At 36.8% G+C, this 12,623-nt stretch overlaps 1 protein-coding gene across 1 annotated transcript in view; it reads right to left on the bottom strand.

Annotated features, from left to right (window-relative positions):
* Positions 1-12,623, bottom strand: part of LOC128653573 (uncharacterized) — a 261,458-nt gene that overhangs the window by 19,296 nt on the left and 229,539 nt on the right. The window contains exon 26 of the mRNA XM_053706954.1: positions 5,331-5,485. Coding sequence (XP_053562929.1) covers positions 5,331-5,485 — 155 coding nt within the window. The remainder of the gene's footprint in view (positions 1-5,330; positions 5,486-12,623) is intronic.

Genomic DNA, 12,623 nt, shown 5'->3' with positions numbered 1-12,623 from the left:
CTTGGGATAGCAATGCAACAGGATACTCAGGTACTTGGGATAGGAATGCAACAGGATACTCAGGTACTTGGGATAGCAATGCTACAGGATACTCAGGTACTTGGGATAGGAATGCAACAGGATACTCAGGTACTTGGGATAGCAATGCCACAGGATACTCAGGTACTTGGGATAGCAATGCAACAGGATACTCAGGTACTTGGGATAGCAATGCAACAGGATACTCAGGTACTTGGGATAGCAATGCAACAGGATACTCATACTTGGAAAAGCAGATTACAGTACTGACTGTCTTGTATAACAGGTTGGAATAGCAAATCACAGTACTGACTGACTTGGATAATAGGTTGCAGGATACACAGACTTGGAATAGCAGATCACAATACTGATTGGCTAATATAACAGGTTGTAGGGTACAAAGACTTGTAAGATGTAATTCAAACTTGGGAGTCTTGTAAACTGCATTCCAAGACTCACATGTTTGGATTGTAACTTACAAGACTCACAGGCTTGGATCAAAGCTTACATTACTCAAAGGCTTGGAGAGGGCTCTCAGGACAGACTGGAAACAGAAAAAGCCTTAATGTCAGAGTACCTGAATGGGGTAAGGTTCAGCCCATTTATAGGAGAGCAGCAAGACAGATGCAAGCAACCAGTAATCACAAAATGGATGAGCCCTGTAGTGGCCAAGGAGTAAGCTGCAGCAGAGGAAATTAAAGGGACGGAAGCCACCTAGGAACAGACAGCAATATTACACTGGGCTTTTCTCTCCTTCACAAACAGAAAAGAGATATCACAGTGCTGGAAGATTCTGTCCTTTTATTTAGCATTCAGTGAGATCAGCTCCTGTGAAGTCTGCACTACAATTTCTCTCCAAGCAGGAGAATCTTTTATCATCATTCCCAGATTGTTCAACAAAGTTGATATCACAACTAATGAGACTAAATAATAAGGAAAGTGACTGTATATTAGAACAGATATGAGATTTGCAAACTAAAATAAAAAGTTGTTAAATCATCCCAAACAAATTGTAATTTGATCAGCCATTAGAAGAAGTATTGGTGAAAACAAGAGATATGCTAAGGAAGGATTACTCTTTGAATAATGTGTATTATGGGAATACGGATGTTAGATTGTATAAAAAAAAATAAACAAGGAGACATAAAAAAACAGAAAGAACAAACTCCTTGTGGACAATTGAGAAATAGGAGTGATACAATACTAATAATAACAACATCAATAAGAGCAAGAATGAATCAAGTGTAAAAAGAAGAAAGTACGCTCTAAGCGGTCAGTTTATCGAGCTCCGTATGGAGTTTGATGTCCCTTGTTTCCGGCGAGCCTTCTTAAGACCGCTGCCTCTTAACTCATACGCTTTCTCTGAGGCCGTGGTCTGCAATCTGCCCAATCGTGTACGATTGGGTTGATTGACACCCCCTGCTAAATCTGCAGGGGTGCGGCATTGCACAAGCAGTTCACTAGAACTGCTTGTGTAATGTTAAATGCCGACAGCGTATACTGTCGGCATTAACCGATGCCTGGCGGACATGATCCGCTACAACCAGACATTGATAAATCGGCCCCTATGTGTCTAACCACAGTGTGCCAGACAGTGCTGTTAAACTATATGTAGCGCGCTCCCGTGCTGGGTAAAGCTGTCGGCTGCTCTACCCCGCTTGTGAGCACATTACATAGTTAAAATAACTGAGTAGCTGAAGAGGATGACGAGGAAGGAAAGCTAAGTAAAGCTTTGGGGGTTAAAACTTTAATATGCCTCCTTTTTTACAGACATCGCTAGGTTAAAGAAACACTGAACCCACATTTTTTCTTTTGTGATTCAGACAGAGCATGCAATTTTAAGCAACTTTCTAATTTACTCCTATTATCAAATTTTCTTCATTCTCTTGGTATGTGTATTTAAAAAGCAAGAATGTAAGTTTAGATGCCGGCCCATTTTTGGTGAACATCCTGGGTTGTCCTTATTAATTGGACAACACCAATAAACAAGTGCTGTCCATGGAACTGAACCAAAAATTTGCTGGCTCCTTAGCTTAGATGCCTTCTTTTTCAAATAAAGATAACAAGAGAACAAAGAAAAAATGATAATAGGAGTAAATTAGAAAGTTGCTTAAATTTGCATGCTCTGTCTGAATCAAAGATTTTATTTGGGTTCAGTGTCCGTTTAATGGTACATAATTCTGCACATAACAACACTGACTGGTCCTTTAAATTTCATTAGTAGTATTTTAGAAAGATCATCTATGTTTGAAAAACTGGAAGCGAAATGTGCCAGATGACGATGTGGGGGGTCAGTGGTCTGCAGACAGTGAATTATATGGAGTTTTAATTTTTTGTTACTAAAATTGAAATTTTAACCAATTCTTTTTACCTGATTGCTAATTTTGTTTATGACACTACTAAGCTTGGTTTAAAATGTTGAGAAGAACGTTATGTTATTAAGTGAGGAACCACTGCTTATTTGTGATTATTCTTTGTTGAAGAGCATACCAAGGTAGGTAGTGTGCACATATATGAAGCACTACATAGAAGCACACACTGCTGCCCTCTAGTGATCTGGAAAATGCAAAACTGCCATATAGTGCACTATACACTTGCAAGTTTCTGAGTCTACCTACAGTCTTTTTAACAAAGGATACCAAAAGATTTAAAGTAAATTTAATAATGGAATCAAATTAGAAAATGGTATGCTCTATTTGAATCATGAAAGGATAATTTTGAGTTTCATGACCCTTTAATTAAATGCTTAATCCCTTTGCAGGGCTTAAACATATTGTTATATGCAATACTTTCTATTTGCATTTTTTTATGCCCCTTTAATATTCGAAAATTGTACTTTTGAGATCACATGAATAAATATATATTTTATTGAAATGACTTAAAATTTAAAAGAAAGAGACATATGTTTATAGCCATAATATGAGAATCTTCCTGAGAAGCATATACAGAAGATTTTTCGTTGTAAAATGCGTGTTGAAATATTCTTAAATTTAAATTTTGAAAAAAACGTAAATAAACAATAATCCATTGGGGGATATTTATCAAGCCATCAACTGCAAATACGCTGGAATTCTGCAGCGTAATTGTTGCGCGCTAGATCCGACCTAGTTATCAAAACCTACAGACCGGCAAAAGTTGAAATCTGTGACTTAACATACGATCCAACGGCCTCAATCTGACACAGATCGATGCTTATGTCATTACAGACACTTTTTCAAGTTATCAAAAAGTTAACAGGTACACTCGCTGCTATTCCGGCCCAGCGTACTTGGTTTTCAATCCGCCACCCTGGAGGCCACAGATGCCATAGGAATCAATGGGAGTCTGAAAGCAGCGAAAGCTTATGTTCGATGCTGCCAGATATTCCATTGATTTCTATGGTTGAAAACCAATAACGTTAAGCCCCGAGTCTAAACACCCCTAATCTGCCGCCCCGACATTGCTGCAACCTAAATAAAAGTATTAACCCCTATCCCGCCGCTCCCAGACCCTGCTGCAACCGAAATAAAGTTATTAACCCCTATCCAGCCTCTTCCGGACCCCGCCGCCACTGAATAAATGTATTAACCCCTAAACCTCTGGCCTCCCACATCACTACCACTAACTAAACCTATTAACCGCTAAACCGCCAGCTCCCCACATCACCATAAACTAAATTAAGCTATTAACCCCTAAACCTAACAAGCCGCTAACTTTAAATTAAAATGACCACATCCCTATCTTAAAATAAATTTAAACTTACCTGTAGAATTAAAATAAACTATTTTTAAACTATTAATTAACCTACCCTAACTATTATACTACACTTAAATTAAACTACCAATTAAATTAACTAAATTACATATTAAAAAAAAACTAACCCTACTCAAATTATTTAAATCTACTATTTAACCTTATTAAAAATTACTAAATTACAAAAATAAATAAACGCTAAGTTAAAAAAAATAAAAAACTTTAAATTACGAAAAACAAACAAACCACATTATCAAAAATAAAAAAGAATTACACCTAATCTAATAGCCCTATCAAAATAAAAAAGCCCCCCCAAAATAAAAATAACCTAGCCTACAATAAACTACCAATGTCCCTTAAAAGGGCTTTTTTTTGTGGGGCATTGCCCCAAAGAAATCAGCTCTATTACATGTAAAAAAAATACAAACACCCCCAACAGTAAAACCCACCACCCAACCAACCCCCCAAATAAAAACCCTATCTAAAATAACCTAAGCTCCCAATTGCCCTGAAAAGGGCATTTGTATGGGCATTGCCCTTAAAAGAGCATTTAGCGCTTTTACTGCCCAGACCCACCCAAAAAAACCTTAAATAAACCTAACCCCTGACGATCCACTTACATTTATTGAAGTCCCGCTTGAAGGATCCATCCAGCCGGCAAGAAGTCTTCATCCGGGCGGACTCTTCCATCTTCATCCAGTCGGCGAAGTCTTCATCCAGACGGCATCTTCTATCTTCATCCATACGGTGCGAAGCGGGTCCATCCTGAAGACATCCGGCGCGGAGCTCCTCTTTAATACGGTTGCCGCCGTAAACTGGAACTTGAATGCAAGTGACATCATCCAAGATGGCGTCCCTTGAATTTCCTATTGGCTGAAAGGTTCCAATCAGCCAATAGGATTAGAGCAGCTCTCATCCTTTTGTCTAATTGGAACAGCCAATAGGATGAGAACTGCTTAAATCCTATTGCCTGATTGGAACAGCCAATAGGATTTTAGCAGCTCTAATCCTATTGGCTGATTGGAACCTTTCAGCCATTAGGAATGCAAGGGACACCATCTTGGATGACGTAACTTGCATTGAATTTCTAGTTTATCGTGGCGACCGTATTGAAGAGGAGCTCTGCGCTGGATGTCTTCAGGATGGACCCGCTCCGCGCCGAATGGATGAAGATAGAAAAGTCCTTTTAACAAAATTTATGATTTTCTTTCATAGCATTTTAAAGATTTGTAAACTTTGTTAAAGTAAGGTACCTTAAACGTACATTGTACACAATTTCTTTTATTTTATCATTCATATGGAAGAGTAGCATTTAAATATAGTGCATTTTTGATATAGCTGTATCAGTTGCACACTGTCTGGATGAGGTTAATTAGCTGTACAAAGGCTCATGACCTATCAAATGAGCGTTATCAGGAAGTGCCTGTTTGCCAACAAACATTAACAGGAAGGCCAACTGCTATATTTTGTACATTTGAACAGCTTTCACATTGTTTTCTGGCAAACAAAAAAGTTTAAATGTTGTGTCAAAGATGCAACATATTTATACAGCATTAATGGCGGTGCATATGTATATTTACCCACTGTCTTGCCAAACTGACAGAAGAAACTGTGGCTCCAAATACAAGGCATATTCACATGAATAGGGGACACTTTCTTCTCCAGTGGAATTTGTTCCATTTGAAATGGGTTTAACATACCAAAAGTTTGAATAAACCACATGAGAGGCATTTACCTGCAGAAGAGACAGAAATAAGTTAAAATATTAAAAAAAAAGTTTTGTATACAGAAATACTTAAAGGGACACTGAACCCAAAATTTTTCTTTTGTGATTCAGATAGAGCATGAATTTTTAAGCAATTTTCTAATTTACTCCTATTATCAAATTTTCTTTATTCTCTTGGTATCTTTATTTGAAATGCAAGAATCTAAGTTTAGATGCTGGCCCATTTTGGTGAACAACCTGGGTTGTCCTTGCTGATTGGTGGAAAAAATCCATCCACCAATCAAAAATGCTGTCCAGAGTTCTTAACCCAAAAAAGCTTAGATGGCTTTTATTTCAAATAAAGATAGCAAGAGAACGAAGAAAAATTGTTAATAGGAGTAAATTAGAAAGTTGCTTAAAATTGCATGCTCTATCTGAATCACAAAAATAAAAAAAATTGGGTTCAGTGTCCCTTTAAAGAGACATGAAACCTATTTTTTTTTTTGTCGGGATTTAGATAGAATATACAATGTTAAACAACTTTCCAATTTATTTCTATTATTTAATTTGCTCTTGTTATCCTTTGCTGAACGGTTTAACTAGGTAAGCTCAGGAGCAGCAAAGAACCTAGGTTCTAGCTGTTGATTGGTGGCTGCATATATATACCGACTGTCATTGGTTCACCCATGTGTTCAGTTATAAACTAGTAGTGCATTGCTGCTCCTTCAACAAATGATACCAAGAGAACAAAATAAATTAGATAATAGAAGTAAAATGGAAAGTTGTTTAAAATCACATGTTCTATCTGAATTATGTCCTTTTAAAGTCAAAACTTCCATGATTCAGATAGAGCACACAATTTTAAACAACTTTCCAGTTCTCTTTCATTATCTAAATATGCACAATTTTTCATATGCACACTTTCTGAGGCACCAGCTCCTACTGAGCATGTGCAAGATTCACAGAATTTACGTATATATGTGTTTTGTGATTGGTTGATGGCTCTCACATAATGCAGTGGGAAGGAATATAAAACTAACTGAAATTTATCAGAAAAAATGACTACTTGTGGAATTCATACTAAGGGCTTTTGCATTCTCTATTTCTGATATATTTATTGATGTTATTCTACTGTGTTTAGTGGTTCTTTAAAGAGACAGTAAATTCAAAATGAACTATTATGATTAAGACAGAGGGGCCGATTTATCAATGTTTCAACTAATAATACATTGGAATTCCGCATCAAATTAGATGCAAAGTTGATCCGCCGTATTTAACAAAGCGCCAAGATCGTCAAATGTTGAAATGTGTGACATAATATACCCTCCCGCGATTATCAATCCGACGCAGATTGATGCTTGTGTTATTCGAGTGGAATACTGATCATCCGCCGTCACATTCAACTCTATTTGACCCTCTTGCCAGTTTATCAAACATTCAACAGGTACGCATGTGTCTATTCCGACGCAGCGTACCTATCGTTCAAACCGCCATGCTTGAGGCCGCGAATGCCATATAAATCAATGGGAGTCTGAAAATACACAAAGGTTATGTTCGATGCTGCAAGACAATGAAGCATATTAGATAATAAAAGTAAATTAGAAACTTTATTAAAATTGTATACTCTTTCTAAATCATAAGCCAAAATATGGGTTTTGTGTCCTTTTAAGTTGATTTTATTTAACCCTTATTACTAAATAAAATCAAGTAGGGAGATGTTACCCTACTTATGGATTATTTTACATCTTTGTCTCTCATTACAAAGCAAGGGGGCAATATTATTGCTTCAAATTTGGTGCTAAGTATTGCTTTAAATTTGGTGCATTAGTAGATATAGGGATAAAAATGAAATAAATACATTACATAATAAAGCTAACTTCCTTTTTTGGATAAATCTATTTGTACCATGTTTAACGCATGTAATACAAGTCCCACTCTCCACTTTTCACCAAATTTGACGCAACATTTTTCGCACCATATTTGATGCAATACTCAAACTCCTAAACAACCCACAAACTAGTAATGTTTTCCACAACTTCTAATTGGTAAATGCATAATCACGTAAATAATGAAATCAACCAATCTGATTGAAATATACATTTTCTACTATCACTAACGAATCATATTGCTCTATACTTAAGTCATTGATCACTCATCAGAACCTGAAAGTGCCATTTGTTACATTGTGTATTATACTTTGAAAGTATGTATATGTGAAATTAGTATTAGAGATAAACATTGATGATGATATTAGGCCTCACAGTGTAATATTTTTGACAATGATATTAATAATCGAATGATGTTTGATTCGATATAGTCTTAAGCTGAAAGCTCAAAGGAATAGTCTAGCTAATATTAAAATGTCACGAATTAGATACAGCAGGAATTAAAATCACCTCTTTACTGTCATACTATTTTCAGTGTTTTTCTTCCTTCTCTTGAATTTCATTTTCATTAAGAAATGTCATCTTATAGGCCAGCCCATTTTTTAACACCTGTGTAGGGGTGGTGTTTAAAACTAGACTGCAATCAGCAAGGGTTACAAAGGTGCAGAGAGAAAACTGGCCCTGCTCTTAAAATATCCATTGATTGCAAATAAATACATATGATACCCTGGTTACATGTTATATTCACAATTTTTCTTGCTCAGAATAATAATACATTTACATTATATACATATAGTGATATAAATAAACACAGAGATATGAAAGACAACATTGTTTAGAACAAAATATGGAATTTAGGGACATGTAAATATGTTTGCAAAATATTTCTGACATAACACACACGCACACACACACACACATATATATATATATATATATAGATATACACACACACAAGTATGTGCAAGGATATATTTACAAATTCTAGCATTAATAATCATTTAAAGAAAAGAAGAAAACATGATATAGGCCTATCATGATTTCTAGAAATACATATACACATTAATTTATGTGAAAATATAATATATCATATTTTTTTGAATAAAAAATAAATAGAAAAATTACTTTCTATGAGATATGATTGTTTGTTCAGGTATAAGTCTAGCTATTTCTTGGACATTAACAGATGAAAAATAAAAGATTAGCTTTAGAAAAATGTGCTTGTTCATAAACAGTAATGAAATTCTATAAATAAAGTTGGAAAAAACAGAATATCCGCGGCATCGATGATTTATTTTTCAACAGTCCGATGCTCATCGTGCTGTACTTGACGTGTGTGTTTTTGACAGACTTTTTAATAAATCTGGCGAACGTATTGACTCCAGCGAATGCAAAGAGATTGACGCTTTGATAAATCGGCCCCTTAGCGTGTCATTTTAAACAACATTCCAATATACTTCTATTATCAAATTTTTAATTAGCTCACCCAATGCATTCAGCTTGGTCCGAGTAGTAAACTGCTGCTCCTGAGCCTATCTAGGTGTATTTTTCAACAAAGAGGTTTATTCCTCAACAAAGGATACCAAGAAAACAAGCAAATTTGAGAATAGAGGTAAATTGGAAAGTTCTTTAAACTTGCATGCACTATCTGAATCATGAAAATTTAATTTTTACTTTACTGTCCCTTTAATACACTAATCTGGAGTACTGCTCCTCAGACCGTTACATGCAATATTAATATTTATTTAATCACAGAATGGTAGAAATAAAGTGCATGAAATATTACTCAAATACATTTACATATTTTAGTTTCTACTGTATAAAATCTATTTTTTTGGACTTATTTGATAGCTTTGCATGAAGTAAAATTCACTCTGCTTCCTTCATACTGTACATTTTTTAGATCAAAAATATCTAAAAATATGTGTATAATAATATGTATATTTAAAGGGACACTGAACCCAATTTTTCTTTTGTGATTCAGATAGAGTATGCATAATATACTCCTATTATCAAATTTTCTTCATTCTCTTGGTATGTTTATTTGAAAAGCAAGAATGTAAGTATAGATGCCGGCACATTTTTGTTGAACAAACTGGGTTGTCCTTGCTGATTGGACAGCACCAATAAACAAGTGCTGTCCATGGTTCTGAACCAAAAATTTGCTGACTCCTTAGCTTAGAGTCCTTCTTTTTCAAATAAAGATAGCAAGAGAGCGAAGAAAACTTGATAATAGGAGTAAATTAGAAAGTTGCTTAAATTGCATGCTCTATCTGAATCATGAAAGAAAAAAATTGGGTTCAGTGTCCCTTTAAATGAATATTCCCGGGGGCGGAGCCTGACCGGGAATAAGAATGGTCGCATAGCTGTGTAGCTCCGTGCAAGACATATGGCAAAAGAGTGTTAATCAAGGTCCAGCCTGACATACAAACAACAAGCACCATAACCAACCCCCAAGAATGTAGTGGGACCTCAAAGACGACTTTTGACGTCGGACCGGTAAGCCTACATAGAAGCTGAATTGAGGAAAGTCTCAGATGCGCATGAAGTTAGCGCCATTTTGATTCTTCAGAGACAGAGGCACAGAGACACATTGAGCCAACACCAGGGCTCGGCAAATGAAGATGGAGACCTCAGACACAATAATCTGCTATCTATGTCTTAGTGGCAGCAGGCTCTGGTATCAACTAAACTGCGCAATTACGGATGGCGCCATTACTGCTAACCTGACACAACTGCGCTACCACACTATGTAAGTCGAGCACTACAAGCTCTCACAATATTTACATAAAATACTGGCTAACTGTATAGAGGATAGAAGGGAACCCTGAGAAGCTGTAGAGTTGATAACTCACAAGGGAGCACAGAAAATCACTTAGCGGGCCCCGCCATAATCAAGGAGTTTTGTGACATACATACGATAAAGTTAGGTTGTGGCCGGATCTGTTAAACAAGAGGAGCAGTAATAAATACACTACGACTTAAGGGTTAAATAATAATACACGGCCTAACTTCATTTGAACCTCAATTACTACACATAAACAATAGTCACCCTATGCTGTGGCAAATATGGCTGCTAGAAAGCCAAATAAAACTCCCTCTGCAGGAAAAGCAGTAACAGCTAGTCTGTTTTTCAAGCCTTCTAAAGGGGAAAGGGCAATAGAACCACAAGAAATGGATCAGGAAACTGATGCAGAAGCGGACATAGATCCTCAAAGCAGCGCCAGAGATTTAACTCCAGTTACAAAAGATGATATCAAAGCCCTAGTCTCAAAGCAGGACATTACTAACAATTTCGAAAAAATGTGGGACAAGATGGACTCTTTTCAAACCACAATAACTAACAGCCTGGCAGAATTCAGGCGTGAAATATCAGACCTGGGCACAAGAGTGATGGCACTAGAAGATAATGAAGACACAATGGAAGAAAATATCTCAGCTATTTCTCAGAAAACCCAAGATCATCAACAGGAAATAGATATTCTCCACGACAAAATGGAGGATTTAGAAAATCGTTCCCGCAGAAGCAATATACGCATTAAAGGAGTCCTAGAAACCATAAATCAACCAGACTTGCAAAACTACCTCAGGGGGCTATTCCAAGCAATCACGGGCAGCATGGCGGAAGACAACTTCCAGATGGAGAGGGCACACAGGGCCCTTAAAGCCAAGCCAAAAGGGGACTACCCACCCAGAGATATTATAGTTAAAATGCTCAGGTTCCCAGAAAAAGAAGCCATTCTCCAGGCGGCGAGGAAAAACCCCACCTTCAAGTATCAGGGAGTAGTGGTCCAATTTTATCAGGACTTGTGTGTACGCACGCTACAAAGAAGGGGTTCACTAAGACCACTCACTTAGCTGCTCCGCAAGAACCAAATAAATTATCGATGGAGTTTCCCTTTTGCTCTGTCTATCCTGCATGAGGGCAAAATCCTTACGATAAGAGACAGACAAGATATACCGGATATCTGTGCCTACCTTAATCTGGAGGTTCCGGAGCTGCCTTCTAACCAAGCAAACTCGGAAAAAGAAGGCAACACGCAAAAGGCAGACGCCGATAAGAAATCAAAGTGGACAAAAGTCCCCAAGAAAAAGCCGAAATGAAAAAAAAGAAGAGGCAGCGACAATAGGGAGGCATCCCTGGCTTCTCTGGAAGGTTCCGCATGGAGGCAAGATGCAGATGAGTATATAGAGAAAAACTGTTCAAAGACTATTTATTTTCCCTGGAGCAGAGACTTTTGACTTTTCTTTTTTTTAGTTTAGGGAATGCTCCATGGAAATATCATCACCAAATCTGTTTCTGTTTTAGATAATACCTCATATGGTAAAACCAGTATAATGTTACAAATTCAACATGAGAGTGAGAATATTGGGGGAGGGGGGGGAATCCCCATAATAGGGGGAATTTATGTGGTAAATCATATACTATAGATTAAGAAGATATGTTAATAATTGCAAGGATTATATCACGAAAAAATGGTTTGATGTCTTAAGATAGAGATTACCCTTTGCTATTTCAGTAGGTACTATGATATATGTGTTACAAATGCACCATTAGTTATTTAAGATGTGTATGCAAAGTCTAAATTATGTTCAGGAGTTATTCCTGAAATCTAATTTTTGTTATTCCTGGTTTTTTGTTAAGTTGAAGTTCGTTATTTATTGCTATTTATGTATGGTCATTGAGGTCTCGGGAAGGAATACAACAGTTAGTCAGACCAATAGGGAGCAATTCCACACAAAATCCTACAAAACTAGAGTGTCTTACAGACATATATGATGCAGACAACACTCACTATTCTCTCACATAATGTGAGAGGTCTCAATACCAATGTAAAACGTAGGGTAGCTCTTAATCAATATATAAAACTGGGAGCGAAGATCATATTTCTACAGGAGACCCACTTTACACAAACCCTAATACCCAAATACTGGCACAAATATTACCCCACTCACTACCACTCAACCACAGATAAAAAAATTAGAGGTGTCTCTATCCTTATTCATTCATCCCTTCAGTTTGCAACCGAAGAGGTAATAACAGACCCAGAGGGCAGATATCTAATTGTTAGAGGGAGAATACAAGACACAAAGGTGACCCTTTGTAACATATACACACCAAACGAACAGCAACATATATTTTTTCGCCAGATTTCACACCTTATCACCCAGTGGTCCCAGACCAGAACAATTCTGGCTGGTGATTTTAATATTACATTGACAGCTAAAACGGGAGACCCTGGGAAGAAAACCTCACATAAACAACTTAGGAAAAACTCCAT

The sequence above is a fragment of the Bombina bombina genome, chromosome 3 (genome assembly GCF_027579735.1).
Source record: "Bombina bombina isolate aBomBom1 chromosome 3, aBomBom1.pri, whole genome shotgun sequence".
NCBI lineage: Eukaryota > Metazoa > Chordata > Amphibia > Anura > Bombinatoridae > Bombina > Bombina bombina.
This window is presented reverse-complemented; position numbering and strand designations above follow the sequence as displayed.